General features: G+C 38.4%; 1 protein-coding gene across 1 annotated transcript in view; it reads right to left on the bottom strand.

The window, feature by feature from the left end:
- Positions 1 to 26,608, bottom strand: part of Dop2R (dopamine D2-like receptor) — a 193,566-nt gene that overhangs the window by 47,731 nt on the left and 119,227 nt on the right. Inside the window, exon 2 of the mRNA XM_083114145.1 lies at positions 16,647 to 16,899. Within this exon, the coding sequence (XP_082970271.1) occupies positions 16,647 to 16,899 (253 nt within the window). The remainder of the gene's footprint in view (positions 1 to 16,646; positions 16,900 to 26,608) is intronic.

Consider the following 26,608-nt stretch of genomic DNA (forward strand, 5'->3'; position numbering starts at 1 on the left):
AAATATGCCCCTCTTGATATTTTTTTTGGATACACTTAAAACTAAGCCAAACGTATTAACACACACACACACACACCCACACCCACACATATTTACTTCCGGTCCACTTCCGGTCCACTTCCGGTCTATTTCCGGCCATTTCCAGCCATTTCTGCCCACTTCCGGTCCACTGCCGGTCTATTTCCGGCCATTTCTGCCCACTTCCGGTCCACTTCCGGTCTATTTCCGGCCATTTCCAGCCATTTCTGCCACTTCCGGTCCACTTCCGGTCTATTTCCGGCCATTTCCAGCCATTTCTGCCCACTTCCGGTCCACTTCCGGCCATTTCCAGCCATTTCTGCCCACTTCCGGTCCACTTCCGGTCTATTTCCGGCCATTTCCAGCCATTTCTGCCCACTTCCGGTCCATTTCCGGCCATTTCCAGCCATTTCTGCCCACTTCCGGTTTGCCTACTTCCAGTTTGCCCACTTCCGGTCCACTTCCGGTCCACTTGTGGCCTATTTCTGGTTTATTTATATTGCATCATGTTTTGCAACAAATTATTACCCAATATTAAGCAATAAATTATTAGACATGTGTTGTTTTCTGATTGGTTGGTTATGACATAATGTGATGATGTGTTATATTCCGATTGGCTTATTGTTTCAGATGCTTTCAATGCGGTCTGTGCTTAGGCTATATAAAGAGATTTTGCATTGCATATCAGCCAGTATTGTGAGAGTTGTTGAAGAGTAAGGGTGTGTTGTTGCAGTGCTGCTCATATTTTTTTAAACACAAAAATATTGCAAATTTATATAAATTGAATTACAAATCTATTTGATTTAATAGACAGAATTTTTGACAACCTGTCATAGGTTTATTAAGTATAGAGTTTTGATTTGAACCCCAAGAAATTTTATATAAATACCAAAGCCAAAAATATTAACACACATACACACACACACACTAAGTATACAAAACACACTGCTGAACCCAACTGATATTTTTTATTAAGTATAGAATTTTGATTTGAATCCCAAGAAATATATATAATATACCAATAATAAAAATGCCAAATCAAAAATATTGTAATCAATGCAAAAAGAATATATCCAGCCCCAATTGGGCTAAGCATCAAAAGAATTGTAATCCAGACAAATGCAGAACTCCCACTAAAATATGCCCTAAATGCTATAGAAAATATAGTCTGGAATACTTCACATATAAACATAAAGATACTTGTTCTGCACAGTCATCAACATTGCCCCCACAACCATCTACATCTGGTCTGAAAAGGAAGCATGAAGCACCTGTTAATGCTAGACCGGCAAAGCAGCCACACTATGCACCACCTATCCATAGCAGTTTTAATGGCCAACTTAGGGATTACCAGTTTGTATCAAAGCCAAAATGTGGTATTAAGATTTTTTTGAACAATATAAATCCTGATTTGCAGGCAATTCTAAATGCACAAAATGGCTCTTATAAGCTGTCCCTCAAATTGTTTACACAATATAAGAAATCAAATGGCACCAAATTTACACAGCCCCACATAACAGAAACTGTACCTGTATACTCAAATACAAATTCAGACAAAATAATAAGCAGTTTGATAGATCAATTGAATATTAAACACTCTGAATTTGCTGCAAAAGAATCAGGATGGAGCCTATGCGGAACTCCACACAAGTTATATATTCATATTTCTGAATTCAGCCCATTACAAGGATCTACATATTTGCCATTACCTGCCAATATTAAAAACAAACAAGCCGTGGTTAATATAAAAAATAATGATGAGAAATGCTTTTTGTGGTGTATTTTAGCTGCTTTGTATCCAGCTCGTTATATCCAGCTTCACCTAATAAACTACGGAATCTTCTTCAAGGCATCCTGAGCGAATAAGTTATTATAAACAGCTTGAACATGATTTTGATGAAGCAATGGAGGGCTTAAAATATCCTATGTCTGTCCAGAATATTGATAAATTTGAAAAAAAGGCCCGGGATATCAATGGTAAACAATTATCTATTAATGTATTTATTTGTTCTACTGGCCGTGGCAATTGCTTGATAGCACCTCTCAGAATCAGTACATTTGATGATGATTCTGCTGTTCCGATTGATCTGCTCTTAATTGAAGGGGATGACACACACCATTACACTCTGATAAAAAAATCTTGAAGCTTTAATTAGAACACAACTAGACAAATTTAATAGAATATTTAAGTTGTGCCGAAGATGTTTAACTGTATTTGATGGTAGAAAAATGGTGAATGGTGTTTGTAAACAGAATGCAGAAATTGCTAAAAACAAGTTAATTGAGCATCTGAAATACTGTGGCAACCATATTCATATGCTTATGCCTAACCCAAATGAAAATGCCAAATTCAAAAAATTTGAAGCCTTGTTGGAACACCCAGCATATATAGTCTGTGATTTTGAATCAAATCTCAAACCCCTTGCATTCTGCAGCCCAGATCCTGATGAACCTTCAATTACACCATACCAGTTACATGAACCTTCTAGTTTTTATTATGTTGTTGTACAGGATGGTGTTGTTAGTAAAGAATATTTATACATGGGAGCAGATGCCATCAAAGAATTTGCACATAGAATAGAAAATGAGTGCCATGACATAGCATCTAATGTCTTATTAAAATCAAAACCCATGTTGCCTTTAACAAAAAATCAGATTGAAGATTTCAACAATGTAGAAAAATGCCCGGTATGTGATTCTGAATTTTCAGATACAAATATCAAGGTGAAACACCATTCTCATACAGATGGTAAATTCTTAATAGCCCTGTGTAATAGCTGTAATATTAAGATCCAGAGACCAAAATTTGTCCCTATATTTTGCCATGGTGCATCCAATTATGATTTTCATCATTTGATCAGATACGAGGGGTTTGACAAGCAGAATTTAAATATTTTAGCTGAAAATAATGAAAAATATATTGCCATTAGCAAAATAATTAAAGTTAATGGTGTTCCTATTCACTTAAGATTTCTTGATTCTTACAGAATTCTGTCTGCTAGCCTGGCTACACTGGCCACTCAATTATCTGATGATCAATTCAAAATCACATGTGCTTTGTTTCCAAATCAGGAGCTGAAATTAATTAGGCGGAAGGGTGTATATCCATATGATTATGTTACAGATTTTTCTAAATTTGATGAGTGTTCTCTGCCACCACAACAAGAGTTTTACAGCAAAATCAGAGGATCTGGAATCACTGATGATGATTATCACCATGCCCAGTTGATGTGGAACAATTTAAAATGCCAGACATTTGGTGATTATCACAAGGCTTATTTAAAACTTGATGTGACTCTCTTAGCTGATATACTTCAGGCATTTAGAAAATCTTCCATGCAAAATTATAAGCTGGATCCAATGTATTTTTACAGTGCTCCGGGCCTGGCATGGTCTGCAATGTTTTTAAACACTAAAATGCAATTGGATCTGATCCAGGATCAAGATATGTATCTGTTTATGAAACAATATATAAGAGGAGGCATGGTGCAATGTTCTCAGAGATATGCCAGAGCAAATAACAAATATATTCCTGATTATGATCCAGCACTGCCATCAAATTATATACTGTATGTAGATGCCAACAGCCTCTATGGTTATGCTATGATGAAAAACTGCCATATGCAGGGCTTGAGTGGGTTGAAGATTTCAGTATTGAAGATCTTAAGGATTTTGATGACAGTAACTATGGCCTGTCAGGGGCGTGATGCTGATCACATCACCCCCACTCACGACCGGATCAAGAAAGTGTGGGGCGTTACCCCTACACCCCTATACGCCTTCATGGCGTGGTGCTATGCACAGGGGAACACTTTACCTTTACCTTTTACCGTAACTATGGCCTGTTCTTAGAGGTTGATCTGACAATTCCTGATGATTTACACAACACATTTTCTGATCTGCCCCCAATTCCTGAGGTTAAGTGTTCACCTGGCTCTAAACAGAAGAAATTGATGATGACTCTAGAGCCGAAACAGGATTATGTCATATATTACAAAAACCTCCAGTTCCTGATGAATCATGGTGTTCAAGTGACCAAAGTTGGAAAAGTTTTGAGGTTCAGGCACTCAAGATGGTTGAAGCCATATATTGATACAAACACAGAGCTTCGAACATCTGCAATGAGCCAATTTGATAAGACCTTGTTTAAATTGATGGTCAATTCTGTGTATGGCAAAACAATAGAAAATGTCAGAAAACATATTGATGTTAAAATAATTACTGACCCCAGCCGGAGCAAAAAATTGATTGCAAAGCCCAACTTCAATTACAGAAGAATTTATGATGAGAATATGGCACTTTTCAACATGAAAAAAACAAAGATTAAGTTTGATAAGCCTATTTATGTAGGGGCTGTGATATTGGAATTGGCCAAATTACACTTGTTAAAATTGTATTATGATGTGTTGAAGCCTTTTTATAAGGATCGTGTAAAACTGATGTACATGGACACAGATAGTTTTGTTCTTGATATTCAAACAGAAGATGTTTATCAAGATATAAGACAGCCTGAATTGTTTAAATATTTTGATACCACTGAACATTCAAAAATTAAACCCCACAACAAAAAGGTGCCTGGCAAGTTAAAAGATGAGACACTTGGTGATGTTATTGTGGCATTTGCTGGGTTAAGGGACAAGATGTACAGTTTTGAAACATGTAGTGGCGCTGTTGCCAAAAAGGCCAAGGGCATTGGCAGAGTGACTGTAGACAAAGAGCTTGAATTTGAAGATTACAAAAATTGCCTCAAATTATGCAGCACAATCAGAACATCAGAAAATAGAATTCAGAGTGTGGATCACTTGTTGACTACAAATATTGTAAGAAAAGTGGCTCTGGACCCACATGATGATAAGAGATGCATTTTATCATGTGGCATACATACTCTACCATGGGGTCATTGTGATTTGAAAAGTGGTAATCAATGCCCAATTACAGAGCATGATTTGAAATAAATAAACATGCCTATGAACTTATTTGGGTTCAAAAAACAGGCTATTATGGACCTGCCAACACCACAACACTCTTCTGATATGATATCTAAACTAAGTGCTTTGTTAATTATTCATCTGAACAGCATACTTACAGATGTTGATGATGAAACAGGTAAAACATTGTACATATTTAACAATAATTTAAATCATTACCAATTACCTGTAGGTGGTCAATTGCAATTTATTACAACCCCTGAGGGTAATGTCAAGATTTCAGTAGGGAGAAATATTTATAGAATTAAGCACTCAAACATGGTTTCTGGCACTGTATATACTGTTTCTGCTGGTGACTGCTTATATATTGAGGTCCCGGGATCATATGACAAGCTTATACCTTTTTTTTTTATAGAATTAAGAATTAGATATTCAATAATAAATAACCACTAAAACAAAAATGCCTAATGATATATTTGGCCATACAAGGCATGAAGATCACAGTGATGAGATTCTGATGCTTGATGTCAGAGTCAAGAAATTAAGAAGTGATTTGCAAGCTTTACAAACCACATTGAATGCCAGTCTTCAACTAGAAATTACAAATTTGCAATCACAATGCATGGACCCTCTTCTTAAAATTGATTCTGAACTCAAATTATTGCTTCAGAAATATACTGATTTGGCCACATTGGATAATTTTCAAAGTTTAGAAGAAGCTGTAGCAGCTCTTCAAGCCAAATTTAAGAGCCAGGCCACCAACTCTGAGCAATTGAAACAGCAATTGGAAGAGCAGATAAATAATGTCCAGACACAACTCCAAACAATTGTCAAAAGCATAAAATCACAAGAAGATTTTGATCTAGTGATTTCCACTCTAAAGGAACAGATTCAATCACTCCAGATACCTAATCTGGACCCCTTGAACAATGCCATAGCCGAGGTTAAAGAAAAAATTGAGACACTTGAAAATTTTATGAACAACTTGCCATCTTCTGATGCTTTGAGTGCAATAACTCGGAGTGTTGCCAACATTAAGCTGCAACTTGAAACATATGAAGATTTTGGAAAAATTCAAAGTACCATAACCCATCTTGAGGGTACAATAGCAGCAGTGCAAAGTGATTTGACAAATGTACAAGAATCCCGATTGCCTGGCATTGTAGACACACTTGTCAGTGTCCAGCAACAGATCACAAAACTTGAAAACCTCAACACTGAATCTGAGCTATCTCATTTTTATCACTTGATCGATGATATCCAAACAAAACTTGAAATTTTACAACAATCAACACCCACTCAGGCTGATATAGCCCTGCTCCAAAATGCTATGCAAAATGTGGCTGATGCTTCTGAATTAAATAATGTGAAATTGGCACTTGAATCTTTGCAGAATACTGTATCAAATCTGCCTACATCACAGGAACTTAAAAATATTAAGAGAGCTGTGAATCGCATATTGAAATCAGAAGATATCAAGAATATCCAGACAGAGATCAAACAACTTACTCAGACAGTGGCCACTCTACCAACTAATCAACATATTAATGAACTGCATGCCCTGTTTGAGGATATCAGAAGACAGGTCCATGATCTTACTGCTCAAAATTCAAAATTGGCAGTTATTGAAAATTTGCAACAAATTGTAGCTAATATGAAGCAACAGCTAGGGACCATGGAATCCAATCAAGCAAATGCTCTGTCTGTTTTTGCCACCCAGCTTCAAGAGATTGTGCAACAATACAAGAAACTTGTTGTGGACATAAAGATCAAGCCAGGCCATGATGATGTTGTTAGGACCATCAATGAGCACCTTGAATCTGTAACAAGCAGATTGCTTACAGCAGAAAATGAAATAACCGGCATAATTGAGAATCCAAAACATACAGTAATTCTAGAATTGTACAGCATCCCCAACAAAGAATATGATTCACCATTTACACCAGGTGGCAAAATATATATGCTGTCCCCTGCACAATTTTATTACCAGTTTTTTGTTGGGGGCACACTGAGACCAATCAAGATCAAATATTGGCTTCAACCACAGGCACACCACTACCCCACCTTATCAATAACAAATGCTGACAACAAACCAAAAATCACCAGTGTAGAGTTAGAGGATTTTACAGATCCCAATACATTAGAAACATCTTATGCTGAAGATGATGGCTCTCTGGAATTTCATATACAAATAGGAGACAAATTATATTTAGAAAATCCTGTAGTATCAGCTGCTGAACACCCCATAGTTGCAATATTCTTGTTTTCATATTATGTCTAGACAAATTATTGTTGATGAATTACACAGACAAGCCAGACATAATTATAAGAGACTGCCAGTAGTTACAAAAGGCATAGATGATTTATGGCAGAGCGACTTGATTGAGATGGCAAGTGGACAGCTGAAAAACTTAGACAAAATCAACAAGGGCTACAAGTATCTACTCACTGTAATAGACACATTTTCAAAATTTGCCTGGGCTGTGCCACTCAAATCCAAGTCTGGAAAATGTGTTACAGATGCCTTCAGGACAATCATCAATCAGAGTGGAAGATCACCGCGCTATTTGCAAACAGATAATGGCAAAGAATTTTATAATTCTGTGTTCCAACAATTTATTAAAAGCCAGTCAATACAACATTATTCGAGTTACAGTGATCTCAAGGCCTCAATTGTAGAGAGATTCAACAAAACCCTAAAAAATTTATGTATAAACAATTTACACTTCAAGGTAATTATAAATGGCTTAATATTCTTCCAGAACTTCTACATAAATATAACAACTCGGTCCATTCCACAATCAACATGAAACCCTCTGAAGTAGCTTCATCTGATGAGCAAAAATTGATCAGGACTGTTTATTATCCTAGATACCAGCCAACAACAAGAAAGGCCAAATACAAGGTGGGTGATCAAGTAAGAATCAGCAAATATAAGCACTTATTCAAAAGAGGCTTTACAAGAAACTGGAGCACTGAATTATTTACAGTGGTTCAAGTTACACCTGGGACCCTTAACACATATATAATAAAAGACCACCGAGGAGAAATTCTCAAAGGCCGGTTCTATGAAGAAGAACTCAACAAAACTAAACAGCCTGACACATATCTCATAGAAAAAATCATCCGCAGAAAAGGCAAGAAGTTATTTGTCAAATGGCTAGGACTTCCAGAACACAGCTGGATCGATGCAGACAAAGTGATAATATGAGCACCTGGGATGTTATAAAAAGGCTGCCAGAACCTGAACAGCAGATTAAGAGAAATGGCAAGTTGCTGCCTGAAAATATTAGATGTCTTATTGTTGGACCATCAGCTTGTGGTAAAACTACACTAATGATTGATAATTTTTTATTGGCACCCAACCTGTTAGACTGGAAAAACAGGCACTTGTATGTCTTCTCTAAGAGCTTGGAACAATTAAAATATCAGCAACTGATGAAGCTATATGATGGATTGGATATTGCCACTTTTGAACCAGATGTTAAGCCACTCCATGAATGTCTTGATAACTCTGTTGTTGTGTTTGATGACATTATACTGGATAATCAAAACAAGGTTAGAAATTTTTTTACACAGGGGCGGCACAAAAACATAGATTGTTTCTACCTGGCACAGACTTTTTCTAAAATACCGAAGCAGCTGATCCGAGACAACAGCAATTTTATATGTGTGTTTCATCAAGATCATACCAACCTCAAACACATACATGATGAATATGTAGGTGGGGACTTGAACTACAATGATTTTTCTAAGTTTTGCAGTGGGTGCTGGAACCAGGACAGTTATGGGTTTGTCACAATTGATATGACAAGAAAACCCAATAGTGGCAAATACAGAAATAAAATCAACAATTTTCTAGACATTGAAACATATATAAATAACCATGAAAAGGCCAATCATTGATGATCTTAAATTAAGAGATTATCTTGTAAAAAGATTTAAAGGATGGAAATCAGAGAACCGAGGAAGTTATGAACAACACAAACAAACAGAACAGCCTATTATTGATGCTATTAGTGAATAAGGTAAAAATATCAAAACTGTTACAGAGCAAAATCAAAATTTGATCACAGAGCTTGTACCTGTAGCTGCAAGAAACATATTAGATTATCCAATTACCCCACTTTCTAGTATTCATACACCTAGTCCTGTTGCTCCTCGAAGAATTGAAGCTACTCAGGATCCTATTGAATTGGGTCTTCTTGCTCAAAAATATTTAAGCACACCTAAAGACAACAAAGATGAGGTCTTTGGCTTATATGCTGACACAGAGCGTGATGGTAGCATCATACATAGAATTGGCAATTTCAGAGTAACATTTATGGGAGATGATCTAATTGTATATTCAGAATCTCATCTTGGAGAAAAAGGTGGTTTTGTTAAATATCCTGGAACACCTGGATTGTGGGAACTGATGACTAGGAAAAGGCCTGGCAGCTATACAGATCAAGATTATGAGCATTACAAAGAAATATTAATAAAATCAGATGCTCTATACCAGAACAATGATCCCACACAAAAAAGAGTCAAGTCTAGCAGTGGAGCAAAATACAACAATTTAATCAAACCCATATGGTCACAGATCAAGACTGGCAGTGGAATCAAACAATACAACACCCTGCCTAAAGAATTTGTGTGGGTTGATGATGTCAGGAAACTTGTAGATTGGTTATTGGTGATAGCTGGGGAGGAAAATGCTGGCAACCACAATTTTTACAATGAAAAGGTTGGAATTATGGACATGATAAGCACAAAATTGTCTAATTTTATAGTGAATGACACTAAGGGGATTGGATATCTTATACAAATTATTAATACTCTACCACCTAAATTTTGGAATATTTCTGAGGGTCGGGGGTTGGTTAATGACATTATAAACAAGCTGCCATTTGAATTACATATTCCAGGTTATCAGTATTGTGGTCCAGGCACAAAATTGGACCATAGATTAAACAGAGGTGATCCTGGTGTTAATCCCCTAGATGCTGCTTGTAGAGACCATGACATAGCATACAACACACATTCTGATCTTGACAAGAGACATGTTGCAGACAAGAAATTAGAAGAGGCTGCATTTGGTAGATTTGTAAGCAAAGATGCTTCTTTAAGTGAAAAAATACCAGCATTGGGGACCACCATAGCTATGAACACCAAACAAAAACTGGGGTGGGGGCTGTGAATATATATATATAATAAACCTAGAATGAAGGCCAAGGGTGTTATGTTTCAAATACCTTATGCAGGTCTTAAATCTCTTAAAACTATTGATAGTCTTTTAACCAAAAAGCAGCGCAAGAAAAAAAGCTCTTGTATTGCCAAGGGCCATGGTATGAAATTGTTGCTTAGTACCCCCCAATTAAAAAAAATTACAACAATGTAGAAAAAAATTGCATGTGGGTGGATTTATATTTACTATCCCGGCCATCTTAGCAGCACTTGGGGCTGTTGGGAGCTTGGCTGGGGGATCAGCTGCCATAGCAAAAACAGTAATAGATGCCAAGAAGAATAGGGCAGAATTAGATTAAATAAAGCGCCATAACCTGGCCATGGAGAAACAAGGCAAAGGTGTTAAGAGAGCCATGAATAAGTTTAAAAAAAACAAGAGCCGCTTACAAACCAAGATATTGAAGCTTTAATCAAGCCACTGGGCATCAAAAATTTTAGAGGTGTGTACATGTCTGATTCTTTACCAGAACAACCACTCAACAAAGAGTGTGGCATTGTTAATTTGGATAAGTACAAAAATCAGGGCACTCACTGGATTTGTTATCTTAAATATTTAAACAATGAGGCATTTGTGTTTGATTCATTTGGAGGTGTTCCACCTGAAAATTTAATAAAATATCTAAAATCAGCTAATCTTTATTACAATAATGCCCGTGTTCAAAATTTCAAAGATGTTAATTGTGGACATTTTTGTTTATCTGTTCTTAGATATATGTCTCAAATAAATTAACCATCAATTGAAAATTTTCAAAAGGCCCTGTGGTATCTGAAGCATCATGGGAGTATTCCATCTCACCAGCCAAAATTCAATATTGAAACTTAGATTACATGATGATATAGTGTATCCCAAAACAATAGCTCTCAGAGCATTTTATGGCATGTACTTGTCCCTAATATTACACACTACAACAACAAAATTTCAGTTGGTGATCAAAAAATTGTCATCACTCCAGGGCAATATAATCTATCCACTCTAAATGCTCAATTACCCAGAGGTATAGTATTAACTCAAAATTCTGTCACTCACAGAGTAGAGATTGTATCTGCTACAGAAACAGTGGATCTGGGTACTATAGGAGAGCTGTTAGGCTTTGAGAACAACACAAAACTTGAACCAGCCATCAAACACACTGCTATTAATATACCTAAATTCTTAGCCATAGAGACTCTAAATATTCAGTGTAATGTGGCCGAGGGTATGATCACCAAATCAAATGGCATAGGCACTCACAAACAAACTGGCATCATTGCAACATTCAAACCTAACTCTGAATTTATGGAGCCCATCATCTACACTCCATCACCAACATTATATTTTCCTGTGTGCCATAATAGAATAGATTACATTGAGTTGATGGTCACTAATGAAAAAGAAGAATTAGTTGATTTTGCTGGACCCACAACAACTGCAATCATAGAGATTAATATTTAAATAAAAATACATACAAAAAAAATGGAAAATATTGAGAGTTATGAGCTACAATCATTCCCCCCAAACAGGAGGACATTTGCAAATTTAAATCAACCCAACACAGAGATTGAGGTTGATCTTGATGTAGGGGATGGCTTTATACACCCCCACAGAGCAGATCTATACATCAAATTTGATGTTGTAAAGCTCGATGGAACAGATTATCCGGCAAATTCAAATATAAGATTGGTGGACAATTTTGTGCCACATCTGGTTCTCTGAAATTGAGATCAGAAAACATGGTGTTGTTATAAACAGAGTGGATTATCCCGGCATTACCTCCACAGCTTTGGCCTCACTAAAATTATCCAAAACCGAGGCTTCTTACTACAAAATAGGTGGATTTGAGGCTGGTGATAAAATTATATCTAAGAGTCACACAGTGCTGTTTTCAATGCGCCTGTTGCCAGGATTCTTCTCAGATTACAAAGACATTATGTGGAAGGGTGGTTTAAGAATCACATTTAGATGAGCTGCCAATGATAATAATGCTTTGATGAGGTACAGTACATTAAACCCTACAGGGGAAGCTCTGCCCAATACCCTACCTGATGAAGGTAAATGCATTATTCAGACTATGCAGCTAAGAATCCCAGTTCTTGAATATGAAGCCAGTTATGCTCTTAAATACAAAGCAGATATAATAAAAAATCCACAAGTACCTTTACAATTTTATACATATCAATGTGTACAGAAGCCTGCCACTGGTAGCTATTATGAGTTTGATGCTACAAATTCATTCTCCAGTATACAATATGACATGCCGGATTTTGTGGTGGTACTGTTTCAGACTGGAAGACACAATAATCAGGAATAAAATTCAAGTAGATTTGATAACTGCAACATCAAGAACATATATCTTAAAAATGGCAGAAATAAGGTGTTCCCTAGAGAAAATTATAATTTAGACATGACCAAGGATGATTTCCTTAAATTATATGAGGCATTTACAGCATACAAAAGGGTCACTACTGGCAATACTGACATGTATTACACACCAGATGAATTCAAAGCACAGAGACCCATGTTTGTCATCAACACCTCAAAAAGGAAACAAGTTGCGGTTAATGACAGGACAAACATTAAAATTATCTGTGAATTCCATGATACACTCCCTGATGACACTATATGTAGTGTTATTCTTATAGGTGAAAAATCATATGTTTATGATGTAAGAAATGAGAGAGTCACAGAGCAATTCTAGAAGGCCTCTGCATATTGCATTGTTTTAGTACTAGAATTGCAAGTTGAGCCTGGTGCCCAATTGAACTTAAACCGGAAGTAAATATGTGTGTGTGTGTGTGTGTGTGTGGGTGTGTGTGTGTGTGTGTGTGTGTGGGTGTGTTAATACGTTTGGCCTAGTTTTAGGTGTAGGCAAAAAAATATCAAGAGGGGCATATTTTTAACAAATTTATGGACAACAATCTGACAGAAGTGCCTTTTATAAGTGTAGGCAAATCAATCTGAGGGGTTCATACTTTCACGGGAAATTCCCGAGGGCATTTTTACAAAAATCTTGGATTAGACAGGGTGCCACACTTGAGCAAAAAGCTCATATGGGCATGTTGAGCTAGTTTTAAGTGTAGCCAAATCTGCCTGAGGGGGGTTCATACTTTCTCGTCCTGGTTGTATCATCAATTACACTACTATTAAATTCTGTTTCACATTGGGTGAAGGTGCAACAAGACGTTTCAAATTATTCAAACTGTTTACGGTAGTGAGGCATTGAGTCGTAAGAACGTGTTTAAGTGGTATGCAAGATTTCGTGATGGTCCAGGGTTCAGGCTCTCCAAAACCGAAGAAAGTGCGCATGCAGAAGAGCCGAATCATAATCCTGCTCACGGTTTTCTTTGATTCCAAACGCATCATCCACAAGGAATTCACTCCAGACGGTCACACTGAGTATTACGTGGGTGTTTTGCATCGTCTATTGGCCAGGATTCGTAGAGTTCGGCCTGAATAGCGGGAACAGGGCTCATGGTCTCCGCTGCACGACAATGCACCCGTGCACAAGAGCAGGTTGGTACGCCAGTTTTTGGCCAAAAAAGAGATAGTGGAGCTCAATCACCCCCTCAATCATCCAGATTTAGCTCCATGCGACTTCTGGCTATTTCCAAAACTGAAATTGGCGTTGAAAGCAATGCGTTCCGACACCATCCAGACATCCAAAAGGCTTCGACCGCGATTTTGCATGCAATTCCGAACCAGGGGTACCAAGACTGTTTCACAAAGTTCTACAAACGCTTTAGTGCATGTATTGACTCACAAGGTGTCTATTTTGAATAAACGTTATTGTAAGCTACCAGTCCACAACGTCTTGTCTTTCATTTCTCATTCGTCACCTTTCCCACTGGACGGACTGTGTATGATGTGTATGTGTAGGTGCAATTATTAAGATTACTGTAGGTTAATGTAGTTGTTGGGGCAATAGTAAGTTAAATAGTTTTTTCTGAAAACTATGAAGGCAAATAATGTTAGTAAAATGGTGCAGACAGTTCCATTCCCTAATCCCTGTAACAATGGAAGACTTGCTGTAGGTGGCGGTTTTACATAATAAGGAATTCGTATTTTGCCTTGGGTTCGAATCTAGGACCTGTGGCTTGGTAGTGCGTTATGCTAACCACTCTCCCACAGAGGCCGGCGAAAGCGTTTTCCCTTTTCACGAGGGAGAAGGGGGGAGAGAAGAAGGAGAGACGGAAACAAGTGCTGCCGTAAGCATCGAAATAAACAGGGCACGAAACTTTCTTTTCCAAAACGACCGTTTCCGCTAAGACAGATCCAAATTCTCCGGGAGGGGTCGCTAGGAGAAAGAAATATGCTTCGCCGGCCAGCATATGTGCTTTGTATAGACTCCCCTCCGCAGCGAATTAGACAAATACGAGACTGCCAGACAAGCAAAGGAACGCCGCTTGAGCGAGAAGACGGAGGGTCTGGCTGATAAAGGGGTTTGAATCGAAGCGGAAGTAAAAAAGCCTCCCTCTGGCCCTCCCATGTCAATAGTGGAAAATATACGACCTACAATTTACTTCTCTACGTCGTAGTCCATCCTACTCTATTTGTGAAAACGAATAAAACACACTCTTCAGAAATGCGACCCTCCCTGTTCCCCCTCCCCGCTCTGTGCATCGTTGGGGAGAAGATGTTCTTTCGAGGGAATGCGTGTCCTGAGTTTATTTGTCGTAACAAGGATATACGAGGGTCAATCAATTTGTTCCGTCTCGTTACGATTGAAACATCATGAGATGATGTAAAAACAGGAGCTGCATGATGCGATTTTGTTGCTTGTGTTGCGAGAATGATGTGCGAGGGTCGATCAACTTCTTCTTTCTCAAGCCGTGGCGAAGTGCTACGCGCTACGACGCCAGTTTTCCCGGGTGCTTTGTGTTTCTTCACCAATTTCATCACATCACTCATCCTAATCTTCGCGATTAGCCAGAAGTAGCAGATGAGCGAAGTAGGCCTGGAGGTGGTGGTTAAGCTTGAACCTTTACACTTTAAGGAGCTACTTCAGGCTAATCTATCAGTGCAAAAAGTGTATATAAAGTAATTTTTTCTTGTCGTTACCATTCGTAGTTTGTATCCTTGCTAAATAATTCATGTTAGTTTCCCTGCAATGTGTTTATCTTCATCAACGATATACGAGGGTTAATCAAATTCTGCGGAGAAAGGGGGAGAAATACTGTAAGCCTATTTTTATTTTGATTAATCTCTCTTACTGCTCTATAAATTAATCGAGACGGCAATTATGAATAATCAATCAGTTAAAACACGACCGAAGAAACAAAAGTTGCACCCAGGATTCGAACGTTGTACTTTTGATTTCATAGAACGTCACGATAACCAGTCAGGCATGGAAAAGGATTCATTTTATATTGCAGGACTATAAATATACCGAGAATATTCTCATAATGCATTATTTGTTGCACGACGATATACGATGGCCAATCAATATGTTCGAATCGCTTAGCGAAACCTTATTACTAGTACAATAGAGGAGATGTGAGTGTGTGTGTGAGAGAGAGAGAGAGTTGAAGACCTTGAAGCTGCGCAGCGAGTCTACACAGTCCCACGTGCTCTGCGCATGCGCAGAAAAAGAAAACCTCTGAAGTGGAGTAACGTTTTCCGAAACGTCATGCGCCAGACTCTCTCAGAACGTACCAACTACAGTAAAACATGTCTATCCCGGAACATGATGGTTCCGAGCAAAATTTTCCGTCTTAACAGTTTACCTTCTTATACAGGGTTGACTTTAAATACAGTATAGAGCGCTGCAGGAAATAATGGAAAGACAGATTTACATTTCGCATTACTTATAATGTAGAGTACTAATGCATGTACGTACATGAATAAAAATGCGATATAGTCGCAATAAGCGTAGCAGAGATTACAATTATGTAACTAGACAACATGTTGGTACACTTTTTACAGTATTGTAAGAACGTACAGTTGTACGTATGTATCTTTTCGAACCCGGGACCCCTGGCGTCGTAGCGCGATGTGCATAGAGGGAAAGAGAAAGATGGAATAAGAGAGGTGAAGAAAGACTGAGATAAAAGTGAAGGAAAAAGAAAGAAACAAAGAGAGATAACAAGAAAAATAGAAAGATGACGAAAGAACAGAGAAGAAATAGACAAAGAAAGGTGGAGAAAGAGGGTAAGAGATGAAAGAAAGAAACGGAATCGTAACAGCTATGAGTATTGTAGCGCATTCTTTCATGTCGACAATGTTACCGATAAGCGAGTGGCAACAGAGGCGTGTTCCACTTACAGTATTGCATTGTTTTCTTGCGAGCGAAAAAAATAAAGGAAGACATTTCCGTCTTACTGAGAATAAAAACATATCGTTGGTCTTGAAATGGTGTTCCGTTTCCGCCTTAAGCAGGTCATTTTCAGGTATAAAATCGGTCTGGGGACTTTTTTTTTTTCGTATTTACAGAGGTTCCGAGATATGCAGATTTTACTGTACGACAAAAAATGAAAAAAAAAGCCAGCTGTACTTACGTTGAAGATATTGTAGTACAGGAAGACCATGATGATGCAGGGGATGTAGAAGGAGCTGAGTGATGAATAGATGATGAAGTCGCTGCTGTAGAAGAGGCAGAGGCCTGGAATGCGGTCGGGGGTGTTGTTGAGTCCCAGGACGATTGGACTCCCGATGGCCGCCGAGATCATCCACACCAGTGCGATGGTCAGCCATACTCTCCTGTTGTTCTTGTGTTTGGCGTACTTGATGGGCTGCGTTACGGCAATATACCTGAAATGGAGAACTAGAAGTGTAAGTTTACGTCAAGAAAACAAGGCAGAAAATACAGGATGCGCAATGACCAGAGTTACGATTTATTATTGGTTCAGTAATTAAGATGAAACAATTGCCCTCCTTTTTTATGTTGTCATTTTCGGAGGGAAAAAATTAATATATCAAGCTCCTGTCTTTAAAATGCATATCTATGAAATATATACTTAAATGTAATAGCATGCTAAAGTATAGAAGGTCTCCATTTTTTAAAAAAAATCAATTTCCAAAAAATGGTAAAATGATGTATTTCAAAATTGTGGTCTAAATATGGCAATATCACAAAAAGCAAATAAAATTAAAAAAACAGTCATTTATCGCCAAAACATTATAAAATTCATATATATGAATAATCTGTTGTTTTGAAAATAACGCGGAATGGGAAAAATCGAAATTAAGAAAAACATCCAAATATTTGTTGAAAATGTGATCTCAGCATTAGACCTCATGTCATAGCCCATATTTAGGCCATCACGCTATTTTTCTTCTTCAATTTATTTTCGCTCTCTGTGGTACATATTTCGCAAACAAATCATGGCATTATAAAAGCCCACATTTGTTTTATGTACCGCTAATATCATAACCTGTACAAAGCAGATGAGAATTCAGAAAACGCTGAGTTGAAACATACCTGCACAAATTTTTCGGAGGTCGCCATTCTATAATAGCGTCCAAGGGTGAAACTTACCACCACTTTCTCTTGCGAATTGGCGCGACAACCTTTGTTCTTGACAGATAACCAGTTCCCTTAGCCTCTGCCAGGCTGCAGCACCCAGCAGCGCTGATAACTCCAAAAACCCATATTTAAACCTTCGCCCATATTTAGACCTTCTCCTCTATGGTTAACATAAAACATAAAGAAATATTGATGGAAAAGTTGCCTTAGAGGAAAATAAATACAAAACAGAAATAGATGGACGGTTGGAGCGAGAAATAAGAGAGAGATAGAGAGAGGAGGTAAGGAAGGGATATGAAAGCAGAAACATAAAAAAAGAGGCGAAGGGGGTAGAGGTATGTAGTGGTGAGGCAGGACCAGAATGAAATGAGAAAGATAACGAGTAGAGAAAGGCCTTTGAAGATTTTGCATCGTTCTCTTAAAAAGGTTGAAAGATTTCTCAAACATAAAAAATGTATATCAAGAAATAAATGCACTTTTAATTTATAATTTTAGGTCAGTAAATGCCTTACCCTAATAATGAGAGAAAGAAGCACAAAAGTAGAAAGAAACAAAGTGAGAGAGGGGGGGGGGTTGGATTCGACATCTATTGTTTACAAAACGAAAGCATTATCCACTACAATATTGAGGGTGGTGTGAAAATCAAATGCTGAGTTGTCCTCGAGTATGCTGCTTTTTGATGATACCATAGAAAAGAGCAAATATATTTTAGTCTCCTGCAAACGATGAGTTAGATCACAAAATTAAATGCACTATACAGGGTGTCTAAAAAGTAATAGCGCAAACTGACACAGGTGAAAGTACACGATAATACGAGGGCGGGCTGAAAAGTAATGCCTCCTATTTTTTGTGACTGCGTAAAGACATTTCGGATTTTGAGCAACCATGCATTCTACTCTTCAGACTTCCCCACTTCTCCATTCCAAGTTTCAAACTTCTATCACCAGGGGTTGCTGAACTAGAGCGAGGAAAATGGCAGCATGTAACCATACTATGTCGGTGCACCTGAAACTGCGTGTGGTGACAGAGTTTCTAACTGCAGAAAATGTGTCCCCCAATGGACATTAATCAGAGAATGAAGGCTTTTTATGGCAATGAATGTGTAACGTCAGTACTGTATGATGTTGGGCTGTTCATGCTCACGATGGAAACTCCTGCTGAGGAACTCTCAACTCTCGACAAGTTCTTTGTCACAAACGTTGAGGCATTACTTTTCAGCCCGCCCTCGTAGAAGCAAAAAAAGTCTCAGTAAACATGGGTCTGCAAACGAGCCGTTTTCGAGATAATGGCGAATGTGTGGTTACAAGCCGCCACTGACTTCATTGTTTGTAAACGTCGTCCTAGTTGGTAAAATGTACTCTTCGTTGCTGTAAGGTTCCATTTTCACTACACACTGCAGCACAACTGACGTGACTCCCATAGTACGACTAGACTGTGTACAAATTGTATCCATCACAACATCACCTCTCGGAAATGTTCTGTTTTGTAAGAGCAAACCTCGGACCGCGCAAGGAGTAAAGCACTCGGTGTTTACAAAATGCAATCAATGACGGCTTGTAACCACTCATTCGCACACATTATTAGCATTTTACCAACTAGGACGACGTTTACAAACAATGAAGTCAGTGGCGGCTTGTAATCACACATTCGCGATTATCTCGAAAAAGGCTCGTTTGCAGACACATGTTTACTGAGACTTTTTTGCTTCTATTATCGCGTACTTTCCCCTGTGTCAGTGTGCGCTATTACTTATGAGACACCCTGTATCTAATAAATACTACATTTGTAAAGTAGCCATAACTGCACGAAAAAATACGATATCAATAGAAAACTACAAACAGAGATAGCAAATACAGAAAACAACACGAGTTAAAACAAATATGCGAGGTAGACAATTTAATTGGAACTTATGCTTGATGACCAATGCGAGCGTACTGTCAGTAATGTGATTACCTGTATGTATCCGTCTCGGAAACTACTTAAAGTTTCTTGTAACTTGTTACATTTCTTGTTTGGCGTAAGTTAATCTGACAAGGTTCTCGTCAGCAATTTGGGATCGGAGAAACTTCCGTGCGTAGAAGTGCAAGTTCATTATAACTCTCTACTCTGTCGCTCACAAACGTTAACCCCGGCGTGTCCTGACATGTTATCTTGCAGTGAAAATGCGGGGGAAACACGCATTAAGTACCAGAAGCAATTTCCCTATATCGTTGCACACAGTGCTTATCGTAGCCAGCCATTTTTTGTTGTTTCTTTTAAAACAACTGAAAAAAGAGAGGAAACAATCCTTACGCCACGGACGATAATGGTGCCTGCGCGTAACAGTCGGCGAGTGGGCTCATTCCCCCTCCCCCCATACGCTGTTGACGATTACGCATGTGGGTAAGATCTCTGGAAATTAGCCTTCCCTCTCTCGCAGATCTTATCCCAATTGCCACGTGGTACAATTACACACCGGAATACTAAACTAGTGGGGCAGGAAAGCGTCCTTGGAACACGACTGGTTGTATGCCAGATATTAGTTTAAAATTAACGGCGCGGTAGTAAATTGGGACCTGCAATGAGATTGCACGATATACAGTGTGTACCAAAATTAATTTATAATTTTTAATTAAAAATGTTTTGTGTAGTTCCTTCTGGACACACTTAAAGAATCTTATCTACGTCACTATCTTTTTCGTTCGTTTTTGTTCTAAAGTCTACTTTATGCACAGAAAGGCTAATCGGGACTGGACCTACCGTTTAAAGTGGGATTCAAACCACTGTGCCATTTGCATTCACTGGCTATCGAACACGGGACCCCTTGATTACAAGGCGAAGATGAGAGAACTTCCGTAGCAAGTTCTCACATCGCCTTAGAGTTAGGCAACATGCATAACACCATACAGAGAAACGCATTTTAGTCTCTTGGTCTCATTTTTATTGCAGGTGACTGTACATACATTCAATACTTCTATGTACACACGGGCATATTCACTGTACTCTTGTGACCATCACAGATGTTTTTAAATTATACCATACAAATTACTGCTTGAATACAAATACGTAAAATATTTTCTTTACTGGTCACAGAAGTTACTTGGACATCACCAGGTAAGGTATGGATAAGATCCCCGTGCATATAGTATCGTACCATGAAGTCACATCTAGAGCATGCAGGAGTAGAACTGCACACGTTCTAAATCTCTGCATTTTTTGTGATGTGATCAGCGCCACGCTCCGGTCACCTTTACTCTTCTAGGGTTGCCTACACGTACCCCTTTATTTCAGGCTGAGTGAACCCCATAGCCTCAAATAAAGCGGGGACCTTAGATCAGCCACCTCGGGAATCAAACCCTAGTCTCCCGCGTGGCAGTCAAACGCCTTACCGACTAGATCACCGCGGCTCTAAAACTCAACTTGAAGTTCAAATTCAAAGTACCAACATTTCAAAAATAAATCCCTGAATTCGGAACACCCTGTACACAAAAGGATGAAATACGAGACGCGAAAACATAAAGAAAGATTTGTAAAGGATCTTATAACATTACATTAGTAAATACAGAAGCCACATTCAGGCGGATCTTTACGAAGTGAAACCAAGATTGATAAGATCAAACCATTCGACCACAGAAGGCGAGAGGAAGAGGTAAAAGTTTCTCGAAACTTCTTGCAAGAACACCAGGACTTCTCCAACCACATTTTTCACTTTTACGTGAGGGAAAGCAGTTATTTACTCCCAAAATAGCCCGTTAACTCTCGAACCCGAAATTCCGAAGCTCTTATGGCCCCGATATCTTCCAGGTGCTGACACGAGGCTCGACCACACATCCAAGGGGGATCGTAAGTTATACGCCCCATGAGAGGCGAGATTGTGATCAAGCTTACAGCTTCCTTCTGATTTTTGTATGAAGTCAACAAATTAAAATAATAAAATATCGAGCTATTCTACTCCAAAGCTGACCTAAAATTCCTAGAATGTATGAAACCGACTTACGAAGTCACTTTAGATAGATAGATAGATAGATATTGAAATTTAAGTTTGGAAGACCCACTGCACATCATTGTATTACTTTTCAAATTCTATCCGGTCTCTTCATTAATTTCACGAGTGTGATACTATCAAGCGGCTCATTATATCTCTCTAACTCTGGAAAAAACTAAACTTCTGGAAATTTCCTTGTTTCAACTGTAAGACTGTGGAATCAGCTGCCTAAAAATACTCGACATGTAAGTTCTGTCGTTGCTCTCTATCCCATGCCAAGAGACCAAAAGACATATTTGATACTCAAGTTCAGTGTTGGTAGAATTATATAATGTTAAAAATTGCATACATAAAATAAATATCTCCCGACTACTAGTCTCCCTCCCACAGTCCTACCTACCGGTAATGGGGTGACGTGGGGTCAGCACGTCGAACCCCCAGCCGTTATACGAGATTTTTATGACCGGGTTACAGTATATATATACACACTCGTAGCTCCCAAATTTCCTCACGATGGTGAGTTGCCACTGGTCCTATACACAGGCGGAGTCGAACCCATGCCGTCCCGCAGTCGGAGCCCAAAGCACACGTATAATATATATATATATATATATATATATATATATAATTTATTCGGGGCCTCTCCGATGGTGCAGTGATAGCGTCCTAGCCTTTTAATCAAGGGGTCCCGGGTTCGATACCCGGTGGAGGCACATAGTGGTTCGTATCCCACCTTAAACTGTAGGTCCAGTCCCGATTAGCCTTACTGTGCATAAAGTGGACTTAAAACACCAAATCAATCCAATCAATCTAATATATATAATTTATTAAAAAAATTATGTATATGGTTGAATAGAAGGGAAGGTTGTTTACGGCCTTAACGCCCACGTTGAAAACAAGGCAATGGAGATAATAACAATATTAAAAGGCAAAATACTCACGTACGCGCGAAAGTACTTTTTCATTTCGACACAACCGAGTCTTTGTCAGTTTAAGCCTTTTCATTTGCAAGTCTTCAATTCTTTCCTGTTTGTGTCATTATCGGCAACCAAAGACCAAGATCATTCCTGTCATTCTCTGCACTTGATCCAAAGTACAAAAAATATATTATAAAAAAAACAAATGTCAAAGAAAAATATTATGTAAACAAAACTGCATCTTAGAATTTGTGTTTTGTTGACTTGGAAATTTTTCAAGTCCACTTCATGGATAGATGTTAATCGGGACTGGACCTACAGTTTAAAGTGGAATTCGATACACTGTGCAACGTGCCTCCACCGGGTATCGAAGCCGGGACCCCTTGATTACTTAGAATTTGGGGGAGAAACACATAGACTAAACGTACGAAGGAGCAAAATGCATCTTAAGATGCAATTAAAAGTGATTGCAATAAAAAAATTGAAAAATCAAATAAACCAAAAACCGTTAGAAAATGCGTCATTATTAGTATTGTCTTCAAAAACCTCGAAAAAAAGACTTTTCATCATCTTCAGAGCCATGGTATCTAATACACCGCGAAATCTAAACTTCTAACAGCCATCAGTATTCTTAGCATCTCATTTTGCCTTATCATCCACAGTGGTTAACACGAAGTACATTTTTCAAAAGTTAATTTGTTATAACGGTAATGGGCGGGAGACAGTATGTCTCGACTGTTAACAGATACCAGTTTTCCAAATTTCTTTCGCCCAGGTAAGGAAAACAAGGCTAACGACTGTAAACGCAGTGTTTCCAACTCAATAATAACTTATCTCCAGCAGGAGCAATTACAAAACGATCTTTTTCAAAACCTGTCAAGAGTTTCTCCAGAAAATTTACGTGCTGGCTGACAGATTGCCTTTCTATAGAAATATCTTTCAGTATTTTATTCGGGATATAACGACAGATTCCCGCCCGCGATACGAAAATAATGGGGACGGCAGATATAAAGATCTCTTTGAACCTCACATATGCTCACGGGAGATTAGCAAATGCTTCTATTGCATGCGGCGTGTATAGGATGTGGCGGTGCTCTTTGTAAAGCATCGGACGTGAATACCTAATGCTTTGATGTGTTCTACTCCCATGGTGCACTGCCGTGTTGAATCCAAAGAACGTGTTTTGAGCGAGAATGCTCGCTGTTGGGTTATCCACGATAGCATGTGCCAAATTGAAGTCAGGTCACCAGAAAGTAAGGTAATTTACGGTTTTCGTGTTGCGGATAGAGTATTAACTTGAAGTTGATTTCTATCGCAGTTCTTGCTACCTAAATACGTCTTCTGCCGCCAAGGTTTTGATCAGTGCATTCCTAATATGCACAAATGCCTCAACACAGATCTCAAATTAAAATTTTCATTATTAAAAGGATGTGGATAGCGGAACCATTCAGTTCCTCACACACGTGCACCCATTTGATCATGTTCCTGAAGACCCTCTGGAGTGTATCACATGAAATGTTGTCCACAGTACGTTGAATATTCGTCTTCAGTTCATCCAAAGTGTGTGGATGCGTTACGTAGGCCGCAGACTTCAGAAATCCCCAGAGGAAAAAGGTCCGGCGGAGTGAGATCGGGAGACCTAGACGGCCATAGTGGCTTCGTAATGATGCGCCCAGGTAACACAGATTCAAACAAATGTTTCATGGGTTGCGTGACTTTTTGATCACTCGGTATATCGTCGCTTTTCTGCCACGATTCTAATCGCGACGATGAGAATGAGTGATGATAGGACGAAATTGATGAAGGGACACTCACAAAGAACACCCATGCCCAGGCTGCGGTAACATCTCACGTAACTCGTCGATGGTGCGTGGTTTGTTCTTGTACACACTACCTTTAAGGTGTGTGTACAAGAGTTACGAGTTACGTGAGAACATCCGTCGTGAAATCCAGGCAGTCATGCCGAATACTCTGGCAGCAACATTCAAGAAAACGCAGCGCCGTATTGAACTGTGTATACAGGTGGGGGGAAGGTTACTTCCAGCACTTCTAGTAATGTACCTTCCTTTCTCAACCATAAAGGTATGTCATGTACAAATTTGGTTTCATATCCTCTTTTATTAAGATTTTTATAACACTTTTTTCCGGGGCCCCTTACGAGTGGGACACTCTGTATAATTAATTATATTACAACATGGTTAAGAATTTGTCAAGGATTGGCTAGTCTCGTATGCAGCTTGAGATGTGTCCACCTCCGTGCGATACATCAGCCGTCCCGGGTTCGAATCTTGCCTTAAGCATACGTGTGTCGCTTCATGATTCATCACATCATCACTCATCCTCATGTTCGCGACTAGCCAAAAGTGACCGCAAAGGGAAGGAAAATAAACCACATCAAAGCAATATAAGATGTAGTGTTTAATGCTATTCGTTGTAGCTTGTGCAGACAGTAAATTCTTTAGCTCATTATTAAATACTAGGTGATTATCCAGCATTGTCCGGGTATTTATTTATCCAAATCTTCTATTACACAGGAAAGTAATGAATTCTAACTATAGTGTAAAATGTAACTAATTTTATTTACAGGCATTTAAAAGTTCATATGTGTATATAGTATATACATATATACACACTTAAATCCGCGAAACCATCATAAGATCGATGTGTTTCTGAAATATATGATCAAAGTCGGGCTTCAAATTCACTATAACAACATTATATATAAATGGATGTATCCCCCGTCCTTCATACACGGAGAGTTGGGATTGATCACCAAGTTCAACTAAACTTAGTACACACACATATGACTTACAATCTGGAAAGAGAAACATGGCGATCTTTTGTAAAACTATAAAGATAATTGGGATTAAATGTCATCGTGAATGTCACCAATTAGCTTAGCGACTCCGAAAATTATGGATTCCACACTAATGTAGGTCATTTTTGACATTTTATTTTTCACCCCTCTCACCCCAAATTGCCGATAGGTGATGAACTTGGAGTTGAACGGCATTCGTAGTGTCACTATTCATCTTAGCGACCCCGAAAAATATGGATTCCACACTAATATCGGTCGTTTTCGATTATTTTAACATCTCACCCCCACACCTAAGGATGCCAGGGGTGTCTTAACCCGACAGTATTTCTTTCCAGATTGTAAGTCATATGTGTACCAAATTTGGTTCAAATTGCTCCAGGCTTTCGAGAGTTATGCACGCACATACATCAATTTTTATATATATAGATGTTAGGATTGAGGAGGGGCGTTATGGAGGGGTAAGTTCATTCCATTCATTTGCCGCTGTGAAAGTAAAAGACGGTTTGAAACGTGCCAGTGAGTGAAGAGTACACGTTTAGCCGATTCCTTGTACATAGTTGTTAGAATTGTATGCCTAAGCAGAGCACAAAAGTGTACCTGCTTTGAACGTATAAACTCTTCATCAACAGTGAAGTATGACTTACAGTTGTATTGTAATGTAATCTACCAGGTTCGAACCCGGGACCCCTTGACTACAAGGCGATAGCGTTCCTAGTAACTTTCCTCACCCTTAACTCCTATAGTCGGGAGCATTGAGGCTCTAAAGGACTAGACTGAAAATTATCTTCAGGGTAGGTGTAGAACAAATCCAACTAAAGTCGTGAAGTTTTAATAAAATGTTTATTTATCGCTTGACTACTTACAGCCAGTGTTTAAGTAACTCGTAACTGAAACTTGAACATCATTTGTTAGTAGTTTCGTATATATACCCAAAGTTCCAGCCTCGAACATCTACCTTTAGGTAATTTCTTATTACAATATTCCAAATTATAACAGAAGGATATTTGAAAAATACATAGTTTGGCTATTAGTAATTTACAAACAAAGTTTACATATTCATTTGAGTTAACAATTATTTCTTTAACGATGATAAAATCTTACATTTTGAAAATATACAAATTTAAATGTTCCGCCATTAATTTAATTACAATTAGGTTAGTTCATCAAACATTGATAATCTTTGATTGGCGAATCTATATTTACATCATAATAAAAGCCCGTTGTCTTAAGCGAGCTAACTACATTAGATTGCTACAGAAAGTTTAATACATTAGTTCGACAACGCCTTGATTTGC

Source organism: Lepisma saccharinum, chromosome 28, assembly GCF_977018435.1.
Source record: "Lepisma saccharinum chromosome 28, izLepSacc3.1, whole genome shotgun sequence".
Lineage (NCBI taxonomy): Eukaryota > Metazoa > Arthropoda > Insecta > Zygentoma > Lepismatidae > Lepisma > Lepisma saccharinum.